The sequence below is a fragment of the Alosa pseudoharengus genome, unplaced genomic scaffold, assembly GCF_046254945.1.
Source record: "Alosa pseudoharengus isolate Yale_2024_CS ecotype anadromous, Long Island Sound unplaced genomic scaffold, YU_APseudo_1.1 YU_APseudo_1.1_scf_2, whole genome shotgun sequence".
NCBI classification, from domain to species: domain Eukaryota; kingdom Metazoa; phylum Chordata; class Actinopteri; order Clupeiformes; family Clupeidae; genus Alosa; species Alosa pseudoharengus.
The window spans coordinates 23,288,457-23,300,828 of record NW_027468663.1 but is presented as its reverse complement, the minus strand read 5'-3'; the positions used below and the strand labels follow the sequence as shown (position 1 = coordinate 23,300,828).

The 12,372-nt window shown below is 43.7% G+C and overlaps 1 protein-coding gene across 2 annotated transcripts in view; it reads left to right on the top strand.

Moving 5' to 3' along the window:
* Positions 1–1,725: 1,725 nt before the first annotated feature.
* Positions 1,726–12,372, top strand: part of LOC143134113 (phospholipid phosphatase 2-like) — a 42,520-nt gene continuing 31,873 nt past the window's right edge. Inside the window, exons 1-2 of one of the 2 annotated variants that reach the window (XM_076294236.1) lie at positions 1,726–1,945; positions 2,070–2,180. In XM_076294236.1, coding sequence (XP_076150351.1) covers positions 2,105–2,180 — 76 coding nt within the window. In that variant the 5' untranslated portion in view covers positions 1,726–1,945; positions 2,070–2,104. Of the gene's footprint in view, positions 2,181–12,372 lie in introns of both variants that reach the window. The other variant, XM_076294235.1, reaches the window with a different exon arrangement.

Genomic DNA, 12,372 nt, shown 5'->3' with positions numbered 1-12,372 from the left:
TCGTATTGTGTGACCGGGTTTTCTTGTCACACCATGTGATTTAGTCCTATACAAGATTTGGTGGCATTCTGTTTTACACGGTTGTGATTTTTAACAGTGAACCTTTACGTAATATACCTGTCTTAAACTGTCTTTTGTTGAAACACATATAATACATATTTTTGCATTAGCAGATTGTTATGGGGTGTGATTTATCATATGGCGTGACACCATCATTTTGTGTGACATCAAGCAATTAGAAAGAAAGTCAATTAGACAAGAAAGTCTAAATCATACAAATCTCAATGGAACAGATGGGAAATAGGGTCAGCAAAAGTCACAAGCATTTTCTTTCTTTTATATCAAGGTATATCAAAATGAATATGATGTTTATTGAAAGATTGAGGACAAATGCCTTACTTTACTAAGGAATAAGGAAAATACTGTAAAATGTAACTTTACGTTAATGAGATTGATCATTGAAAACTAAACTATTGAGGTTTACATAACTTCGTATGGTCAGAGAGTGGTCTAGCATGGAGCGAACTTTCGCCACGTATTCTAGTCCATCCCTGTGGAGAGAACGAGGCGAGGATGCGGAGAGAGGGCTCGTGACTGTCCCTGCACACACACTGTACAGATTCCACGGCTTTGGCAGAGATGAGCGACGTGCCAACACTGGTCTTGGAGTTACTGTTGCGGCCAGAGATAGGCCTACTGGCTGCAACAGATGTCGGACTCCTTGTCAGAGACAGAAGGGCTGAATCGGAAAGGGTTTGTGGTCTCTGTATCGTGGTGGGTTGGAAATTCCCCTCATTCCCTTTTCTACTTATTTAAAAAAAAATAGATTGGCGAAATCTAATAACCTACATCCAACTCGCATATCTCTGTGTCGCAGGTCTTAGTAGCCTATTTCATCTGTCAAAAAAAGTTTTAAACTAATAATAATTTGAGTAATTAAGTAGCCCATTAGCTCCAATGAATGATTAGTCTTCAGGTAGCAAAATCGTCCCATTGTTAAAATCGCTGAGTTAAAATGTTCAGGGTTTCTTTTTTATTGAGATTGTGCCAAATTAATACTGTTGAATCAACATATCTAGCATACTTAGGTCTTAAGCATTTCTAGGATTTTTTGCCTACATTAGCCTCCTGTAGGTCTATTAAGATAACGGAATATCATATGATTAACCAAAATAATGAATATTATGTGGGCTAACTCAAAGTTAATTCATTAAGTAGGCCTAAGATTATCGGCCCAAACCTGCTTATTTATGTAAGATTTATATCATGAGTAAATGTATCAGTGAGTATGATGTGTTCACTTAGGCCTATATACTGGCACTCCAAGATAGCTCCTGTTTATAATTTAATACGTTTCGAGCGAAAAGCTCTTCTTACGTTACTTGGGAGCTGTCTTGGTGTGCGATTTAATTATTTTGATTTCTAGAATCCGCACCCAGCTTAAAGCGTTGGAGATGTGGGTGCCCGACTTCAGTTTTTACTGATACAGAAGGCCATAGCTTGGTAGGCTAAAACCCAGTGATTTCGGAAGATCACAGCACAAGATACAGGACGAGTCCATGCTTCCAGGTTGTGCGCGTTTCGTTGGCCACCACTTTCGTCTTTAAATGGTTTTAGCAACTGTGCGCTGGGCTTCAGCAACTGTAAAGCAACCGCTGGTCGGAGAAGGAAGACAGCAATCTGATGTGACGTCAGTGTGAGGGAGTGGACGCGCTGAGGGTAGAAGAAGCGCAGTGAACACGCCCGCTCTCATGGACTGAAATCTGCTGTAGTCACTTCACGCCAAAAGGGCCTGACCTACACTCTTTTTGATCAGCGACTCAGAATGTCCGAAGCGCACGACTTTAGCGCCTCCGGCCATTGACTTCCATTCAAGTCTCGTTCACGATTTCCGAAGGGAACGCACAGGCTTTCCCCTACACACCTTTACCTACGCGCCACACAGGTAGGGACGTCGAGCCGGAAGAACTCGCATATCGGGTTACCGTCAACAATTACCATAGGAGTAAAGATACAAGACTGCATTGCGTTGTTTGTATTTACTCAAGTTTTTTTTTTAATCACACGAGGGTCCCATAAGGGAAACAATTGAGAAGACATATTGATGAGGAAAGATCTCGCCATGACGGAACAGAAGAGGAACATTTACATTTTGGTGGACGTCCTTTGTGTGGTTGTGGGTGAGTTTGTCATCATGCTTGAAAAGTACCTAAGTTTTGGAGCAAAAGGCTTGTTTAGTGAACAACACTCGGCGGATTAACAGCGCGTAGCCTACAAGAAAACTTTTCAAAGAAGGTGCCGATAACCGATTTAATGCAATGATTCTATTGTTGGGTTGGAGTAGTCGAACTTTTGTTGAATTTTCACTTCTTACCAGAGCCACTGTGCGCGTTATTCAACGCGTGCTTTGCACTCTTTACCTGTAGATACCTGCCCACTCACACACACACACATCATGGTTACCTAATAAATTCTCGGCAGGTTGCTCCTTGCGAAACGATTGATTCCCTTTGCGTGCAGATGAGCGTTTTATCACGAAGGCAACTATAGCTTTACACATCCGGTATAGTCAGACGCAGAGTGTCCTTTATAGCCTTCATTCCACTGTAATATGTAACTGAAGAGATAGGCCTATATAGGCTACCACTGGAAGAATAAGAACTGGCGTACATGGGATCATTTAATTTCACATTTGGCTTGAAATGGTATGAGAAAGATGTAGGATGAACCATATTCACCTGCCCAGTAGTTTCATGTTAATGGAGAGGCACACTGACACACACATGCTGGCACACACAAACACACACACACACTCACACCACAACCAGTGAATTCTTTTGAAAAATAGATGTAAAATGTGAGTGTGTGCATTCTCTGTATATGTACATAGGCTTCTACTTCTCTTGATCCTCAGAGTGCACCGGCACATGGTGTGTGTGTGTGTGTTACGGATGATTGGCACATGAATCACCACTGGCACAGGGTTTCCCTCAAGCAGAGAGTGGCGTTGCCACGGCATCCCAGGGGTGTGCTTGCTCAGAGGGAGGTGTGAATCTGTGTGTGTGGAGAAGAGGCCTATTTTCTCTCTGCCAGGCATGTGGCTTCACATTCCTCACTCTCTGCCTTAGAGACAGAGAGAGAAAGAGAGAGATAAGGGCAGTGTGGGGGTATTAGAGTGGGATAAGGGAAGCGGTGTGTATGTTGAAGTGGTGACAGAAGTGCGTAGGTAAGATTGGGAAGTGAGAAAGTGTGTGTGTGTGAGTGATGGAGTCCTTATGGCTGCAGTGGCGTGAGTGCTCTAACTTGTTGAAACTTGCCAGGGACTCCCTGGACAGAAGCAGTCAGGGACAAAAGACTACTACCTCTCTCTCTCTCTCTCTCTCTCTCTCTCTCTCTGCCTCTGCCTCTCTCTTTGAATCCCTGTCTTTACGGTGGCCACTGTCTGACGAAGACAAATATTTACTGTTGTGCCTCTTTAGAACCATCTTGCAGGAAGAAAAGACTACACACACACACACACACACACACACACACACACACACACTACGGCTACAGGCTTCCTGTCTCTTCCAGTCCTGATGAGACTTGTTGTGGAGCAAAACTTCAGTGTCAAGTTCCAATTACATCCATAGGCGACACAGGATATGATGATTTCAAATAAACCATATGTAAAAAGTGTGTAAAAAACTTCAACAAGCGGTAAATATTCCAAAATGACACTACTTTAGCTGGCTTGTTGCTAGCCTGCTTTGAGAATAACCTGGCCAATGAGTGCAGATTAGAGGCTCACAGATCCAGACACCAACTTGAGCAGAACTGAGTCTAGACTGCTGGTTCACGATGGATGGATGGACCTGTGCTAGATCAGGCCTAGAAATCCACCAGATGAGGGCCATATCCACTGAAGGGTAAGTAGCTGTTTTGGCCAAGGCTGTCCTGTGTAAATGTGGCCGCCTTGCCCAGAGTCTTTATTAGTCCTGAAATGTCAGCCTCCAACAGGCCCCTTTTGGTCGTCATGGTGATATCCCCAGGTGATTGCAGGTTGCCGTGGCGCTTTTGTCTTGGGTCCCTCCAGTAACATTTCAGGCCATTTCCTGGGAACACACACACACACAGTACTTTTAAAGACGAGCATAATTAGTTATGGTGTTTTGCCTGTAGCTGGTAAGTGTTTGAAAGGAGAAAGGAGAGAGTCTGTCTCTTGTCCCATGTACAGATGGCAGGTGTGTCCCAGGCCTGGTAGATCTGTGCCAGAGCAGGGCCAGATTCAGCTCTTGTGTTGACCTCTGAGCTCTGCTTTTAAGTAAAGATCTGCTCCCTCAGACTGTGCACCGCTGAGAAATGTGTGTGTGTGTAGTGTGTGCTATGTTTGTCTCAGAAGTGTGTGTGCGTATATGTGTGTTTGTGTGTGTATCATGTCAACATATGATTGATCTGTGTAGTAGTTGACCCTTTGGGGAGTTTGACTCCACTGTGGTGGTAGACTAGAAATAGCCATGTCTGCATCAGTTTTTTGATCAGTCAATGGCCAATTCCAGCAGCTTGACGTGATTAATAATCATTTGGTGTTTGTGAGCTGTACTGTCATGAGACCGCGCCCTTGAGTAAGTAATGATTTTTTGATTGGCCTCTTGTGATAATGAACAGAAGTAAATGGGCAGTTGGTGAGTGTGTGGAAGTCTGACATCCCCAGCGGTCGAGGGTCAGGCCAAACTGGTTTTACTAGAGGAATTACAGGACAAAGTTAGAAGAGACTGATTTTAATAGAGGCCTGGCTGAGGGGTATTACTCTGGATTCGACTGCTCATGCCTGGTTGCCTGTCTCTGCCCTGTGGCCTGGCTGAGGGGTATTACTCTGGAGTCGACTGCTAATGCCTGTCTCTGCCTTTTGGCCTGGCTGAGGGGTATTACTGGGGACTGGGTTGGAGCAGACCACCATGATGTTTTGGAGCTCAAGGGTTGATGGGAGAAAATGAGGGCCTGAGGGAAGACTGACTTGTAGAGTCTGTGAGTCTGTGTGTATGTGAGTCTATGAGTCTGTGTGTGTGATTTGGCTGTTAAAGGGAACTGTTTGTTTCCCCCTCCTCTTCACTCCCTCATCACCCTCCATTAACTGGGATCAGTTTAGAAGGCTCCAGAGATCTTACCCTCCTCTATCGGCTCCTCTCCCTCATCCTCTTACACTCCTCCTCATATCCCTTTGTGTGTGTGTGTGTGTGGGTACATACACAAATATTGGCTGATATACAAATGTGGTTGGTATGCTAATGATGATAGACAGTATATTTGCATTGAAGTCTGTCTCTCTGTCTCCCTCTGTCTCCCTCTGTCTCCCTCTGTCTCTCGGTCTCGGTCTCGGTCTCTGTCTCTGTCTCTGTCTCTGTCTCGGTCTCGGTCTCGGTCTCGGTCTCGGTCTCGGTCTCGGTCTCGGTCTCTGTCTCTGTCTCTGTCTCTGTCTCTGTCTCTGTCTCTGTCTCTGTCTCTGTCTCTGTCTCTGTCTCTGTCTCTGTCTCTGTCTCTGTCTCTGTCTCTGTCTCTGTCTCTGTCTCTCTGTCTCTCTGTCTCTCTGTCTCTCTGTCTCTCTGTCTCTCTGTCTCTGTATGCATGGATGTAGACATGTGCCTCTGTATGTGACTGCATGTACGTGTCTTATTATGTGTATTATGTGTGATAGTTGGACTGTTTTTGTATGATAGGCGTGCAGAACTGCCCTTTCCCCTGTAATTAACAGCATGTGTGTACATGTAGACTTGGATGTGTGTGTGTGTGTGTGAGAGAGAGTGAGAATGGCGTGTAGACCAGCCCTTTCCCCTGTGAGTTCTTTCTTTTCTCCTCTTTCATTTCTCTCTCTCTATCCCTCTCTCTATCTCCCCATCTCTGCATTGAAGTGTGGTCCTCCACAGCCAGGAGCCATTTGCCCAGTCAACACATTTCCATTTGGTCCTTTCCTGTTGACCTCAGCTCATGCATGAGAGCTGTTTGTTTGTTTGTGTGTAGAGGGGGTGGGGTGGTTGGGTGATAGGTGTGTGTGTGTGTGTGTGCGCGCAGTTGTTTGTGACTGTGTTTGTGAGTGTGTGCATAGTTGTTTGTGACTGTGTATTTGGTTTCGTGTGTGCAGTTGTTTGTGACTGTGTTTGTGAGTGTGTGCGTAGTTGTTTGTGACTGTATTTGGTTTCGTGTGTGTGTGCGTGTGTTTGTGTGTTTGTGTATTTGTTTGTGTATGTTTGTTTGTGTTTGTGTTTGACTATGTCCTAATGTTGGTGTCTAATGATAAGGAGGAAGCAGACGGTGTGAGAAGAGAGCAAGAAGGGAAGAGGGAAGTGGGCAGCTATGGGAGCAGGAGCTGCCACCTTTTTCCTGCTATTATGTGGTTTTTGGTTGTACCCGTGTGTGTGTGTGTGTGTGTTTGCGTGTGTGTGTGTGTGTGTCAAACCGTCCGTGTCAGTTCACATACAGACCGTATTTTGTGAAAGGTCATGATCGTAGATGTGTATGTAAACTGTGTCAGATGCCAAGAGTGGGGTGGGTGGGGTAGTGGTTGTATTCTTATGTGTGCGTGTGTGTGAGGGTGTGAAGGTGGGTGTTATGTGTGTGTGAGTGTGTGTGTGTCAGAGAGAGAGAGACAAGGGGGTACATTCCTTTGTGCTATGTCTGAGCTCAGGATTATCGGCTGATCCACACACACACACTAGTGAGCAGCCAGTATGCAGAAAGAAAGGATGGGGGAGGAATGGAGCACCGCGGAGATGGACAGAGCAGAGAGAGAGTTTTACAGAGGGAGAAAGGGATGGAGGGAGATGGAGAGAAACGTGGAGAGTGTGGTAGAGAGAAGAGATGAGGGCTTGAGTTGGATTGGTAGATGAATGGAGAGATGGAGGAGGAGGAGGAGGAGAGGTGGAGGGGGGACACTTAAAAGTGTAGAGCAGTTAAGAGGATGAGAGGTGGATTGATATAGAGAGAGAAAATAAGAATGACAGAAAGAAAGAGTGTTGTGTGAGTGAGAATGAGACACCATGGGAGCAGAGAGAGAGAGAGAGAGAGAGAGACACACACACACACAGAGAGAGAGAGAGAGACAGAAAGAGAGAGAGACACAGACACAGTCCTGTGAAAAGTCTGCTGTCCACAAAAGAGTGAAGATCAGCATGTCCTGTGTATTCAAGGCACATACCACACACACGCCAAAGATGTATGCACAGAAACATTCATATTCCCTACACACACACACACTCCGCCTCTTTCTTTCTTTCTTTCTTTCTTTCTTGCTATATTCTGTCTTACTCTCTCTCTCTCACTCTCTCTCATACTCAGGCCTAGTCCACGCGTACGAAATCGATCTTTTTTTCCTCCGTCTTCCCTGGAACCGTATCAAGAATATTTGCGTCCAAACGGATCCATCTCAACACGACTCAACACGTTACTTCATACCCCAGGCCTATAGGTGGCACTGTTTCTTTACAGAAATTGACCAAATATTTTACTGTCTATGACCAAAACTTGCGCTTTACAAACAGACAGAATAGGCTACGACGAATGGCTAGTGCAAGGAAACCAGAATTGTTTGTGTGGACTGATGGTGAACTGTCAACTGTAGTCAACTGTAAAACTAATAAACTTTATTTTACGGTTTGTGAAGGGTGCAGTCCCGTCCTTTATTTGGCTAACGCAGGTAGGCCTACTAATCACCTTTTACTTTCTTTGGTTGTAGGATAGTCCGTGATTCACATTAGTTTTGGCTATCACCGCAATTAGGCTACTAAACGCAAGGCTTACCCAAGTTCTAGGCTATTCTGTCGCCACATTTAGGCTATAATATTGCTATAAAACCTTCGTTAGTAACAGTCAATACTTTTGCCTGCATCAAATCGTGCATTCGCATTCAGTGTGCTACCATGGGCTTATAGTCCAGTCATTTTAAGCCAAAATAGGGGTCAAGGTTGAACAAATTGCAACACAAGCAAACTTAACTGATTTTGAATCCTCAATATGTCCTGAGTAAGGGAAAAAAAGCCCCGAAGAATCCCGATAGGGGAAAGTTTAGAAAAAGACCCAAATATACCCTATTCATGCGCCTATTCAGTATTTTTCTCACGTGAATAGGGGAAAAAAAATAACCTTCACATATCACCATGAAAATTACTGAGTTGATTACTTACATCAAGACAAACAAAACATGTATTATACGTTTTTTGAAATTGTTTGTTAACATGGGCAAACAGGGCATAATGTAATTACGTATAGTTAATTTGTATAAATACCACAACGGAGCTAATAGTCCAGGCAAAGGTCTGACCCAAAACTAATTGCAACAGAATTTATTTTCACATTTTTATATTTCAATTGGTGATCTTTACACCATAGTAAAAGACCATGAAAATCCAGTTGGTGGAAATATGTTAAAATGAGGGTTGTTTTATGCATTATTCTTCAGCAAATACTGACAAAACTGTAATTAGAATGTTGTAGAATACACATTCTAAAGAATATCTGACCCCATCTAACTTAACATGGAATTTTAGAATCTTGCATTGTTGAGGAACATTCTTTTATTTTCAAATATATAGAATTTCTTTGGCTTATTTCAGACTGGTTTGTTGCAAAATTGGTGACCTATGTGGCCCTTTGAATCAATGGAAATGGTTGTTGAATCTTTAAATATAGCCAAGTGTGTTTTTGCATGTAAGTGTTCCACAATGTGTAATCTGTACAAACACATAGTTAGGCATTATTCAGCCTAGGAAAGTGGTTTTGGTGTTTACGTAATCTGACTTAGAGGTCACTGAAACATACTGTATATCACACTAAAGTATCAGTCCATCATTTTGCAAGTCTTATAGTAATTGACCTCTTGCCCAGGGGTTGACTGATACACTGTCTGTCCAATCAGAGGGGCCTGTATGATGCCCCTTTACTTTGCACAATTTTTGTCTAAAACAATAATCGGACAGCACAGTATGTTTATGTTAGTGAATGCAGGAAAATTGTGAAGGCAAAGTTGAAGATGGACATGATCATGTCCTAATTCGACAGAAGGGTGCAGACGGGATAACTGCAGTTAGCCTCCAAGTGACTCTATTGTTGTGACATCTGGCAAAAATGCTATACTAATAAATATAGTTTAAGATTAATAATTAACAATGCATGCCTATGCATGGGTCATGGTTTTACCAAAGTCATAGAACAGTCAAAACTATACATATTCTAAAAGTATATGCACTGTACATGAAATATAGCATCAATCAACTTATGTCCCATCTTCCTCCATACCATGCATAACACATACTCCTCTATTCTGTATAGGCGAATCAAGTGAACAGCTGATACATTTTGGCCTGCACTATTAAGGGAAACTAATTAAACACCCTAAACTATATATTTTCTGAAAGCATATACCCTCCGGAGGAGATATAACACCATTTAAGACATTTCCCATCTTCCTCTATGCCATGCACAATACACTGCCCTCTATTTTTAAAGGCGAATCTAGTGTAAAGTGGATACATTTTGGCCTATACTGTCCAGGGAAAACAAATTAAACACCATAAACTATATATTTTCTATAAGCATATACCCTCTAGAGGAGATATAACACCATTTAAGACATTTTCCATCTTCCTCTATGCCATGCACAATACATTGCCCTCTATTCTGTAAAGGCGAATCTAGTGTAAAGTGGATACATTTTGGCCTATACTGTCCAGGGAAAACAAATTTAACACCATAAACTATATATTTTCTATAAGCATATACCCTCTAGATGAGATATAATACCAGTTAAGACATGTATTATCTTCCTCCATGCCTTGAACAATTTGTTTGTCAAATGTTGCAATTAGTTTTGGGTCACTATACATTAGCTATACATAATTATGCCTTGTTTGCCCATGTTAACAAACAATTTCAAAAAACGTATAATACATTTTTTGTTTGTCTTGATGTAAGTAATCAACTCAGTAATTTTCATGGTGATATGTGAAGGTTAATTTTTTTCCCCTATTTGCGTCAGAAAAATTCTGTATAGGCGCATGAATAGGGTATATTTAGGTATTTTTCTAAACTTTCCCCTATTGGGATTCTTCGGGGCTTTTTTTCCCTTACTCAGGACATATTGAGGATACAAAATCAGTTAAGTTTGCTTGTGTTGCAATTTGTTCAACCCTTTCTCCTAAAATGACTGGACTATAACGTGAGTTCTAAGCGTCTTTGTATGCTTATATCTGATTTCACTCGACTGTGAATGCATGTATATATGTTGTAAGACATGTAAAATAAATTAATGACACTGGCACTACGCACAAATTAATGTAGCCTAAACTTACACCGCACTTTCCTAATAACTGAAGTTCTCTTGCGTCACTGACAGTAGCTAGAATGCATTAAAAAAAACACCGGGAAAAACAGTGTTCAGTCCACCAAGTCATAAGCTATCGGCGCTGCGCAGCACCAGTTGTGATATTTATCTTACGGAGTGTGATCGTAGGTAATGTCATGTATGAAAACTAGTATTGTTAGCCTAGGCAATAGGCTACTATAAGTGCAAGTCCAGGGCAGCAGGTGTGGCGATGACATCATCGATATGGAAGCAGGATGTGCGGTTTCGCTGTCTAAACGAATTCAAACGGGCTACGGTTTCAGATTTCTCCACTCTGGGACCAGGTTTCAGAAAAGTGCGGTTTCGGGCAGTGCGTTTACAGGATTCGTTTGGACGCTCGGCCAAGACGAAGCAAAACCTCTGCGTTAACCTAAAAAGCGTCTCCGTGTGGACAGGCCCTCAGTCTCACACACACACAGACACACACACTCACACTCACACTGCACTGCGCTGCGCTGCGCTGTGCTGGGGTTGCACCCACATGTCATCTTAACAAGCAGAGACATGACTTCTCTCTCACACACACATGCACACGCACACACGCACAGACACACCATAAACAATGCAGCCATGTATAAACATGCATGCCTTGTTGTGCACCAAAACATGCCTTGGATACATGCACTCAAAGAGCGAGGGGAAAAATGGACACAAACATGTTTATGGCAATATATAGACACCCACACTGTGTGTGAGTGTGAGTGTGTGTGTGTGTGTGTGTGTGTGTGTGTGTCAGATCAGATGTCGTACACATTACTTTCAGATCACCCCCAGTTCTAGAATCCATTTCTTCCGTGTGCTGAGAGCAGCAGAACAGCCGCATACCCTCCACTGGACACACCGCCATGACACATTTACAGATCCCCCCCCCCCCCTCTCCCTCCTCCTCCCCCCACCCCCTCTCTCTCTCTCTCTCTCCTCCTCCCCCCCACCCCCCCCTCTCTCTCTCACTCTCAGAGCGCATGTGCGAGTGAGTGTGTGGTGAATGTGAGCGTGAATGGTTGCCGTCTGTGGCTCTCTACGATTTCTATCTTTTGTGTGTCTTTATACGTGTTTTGGTGGTGGGTTTTTGTTGCTTATTAGTTGATGAAACATTACTGATCAATTGGTTGCTCTACATTTATCGGAGCCCGAACGCAGCTTCTCAGTTGGTTGTGGTGGTGTCTCCAAGAACAGTACAATGGAGTTTGAGAACTTAACACGCCGTCATGGAGTCAAGGTAGTTTCTGACGCCAGTGTTGAAGTTTGCAGTTTGGCTATTGGGGAGATAGTGGGGTACGACGATATTAAGTCGGCCTCTCGAATGAATAATGGCATTGTTCTCTTTTTGAGTACTGTGGAAAAAGCAAACCAAATTGTTCGTCATGGCGTTGTGCTTGGTGGCGAGCTCGTCCCTGTGCCCCCCTTAGTTTGCCATCGAAGAAAATACTGATTTCTAATGTGCCACCGTTTCTAAAAAATTATCTCCTGAGTCGTGAGCTTTCACACTACGGAAAATTGGTTTCCCCGATCAGGCAAATATCCCTTGGGTGTAAATCACCACTGCTTAAACACGTTGTCTCTTTCAGATGACAGGTGTACATGGTTCTAGACAAACATGATAAACTTAATTTGACTTTTAAATTTAAAATTGATGGCTGTGTCTATGCAGTTTTTGTAACGTCATGATAGTCATGAGGTGTTTCGGTTGCGGTAGGATAGGTCTTTGCATTGGCGTATGTCCCCATAAGGCTGAGCATAACGAGGAGGGTGTTGGTGAGCAGGTGCCTGCTACAAGCGGTGTCGAGGTGGGTGCTTCCGTGGAGGTGGCATCTGCCGTAGATGAGTCTGAGGGAACCGGGTCTGTGGCAGAGGAGTCTGCTGCGGCCTGAACCCAAAGGGCTGGACCTGAGGTGGAGGAGTCTGCCTCAGCCGGGCTTGAACGGACCAGGTCTGTGGCGGTGGTATCTGCCGCGGAGCCCCTGGTAACTGAGCCTGAACAGGTGGGAGCGTTTGCGGTC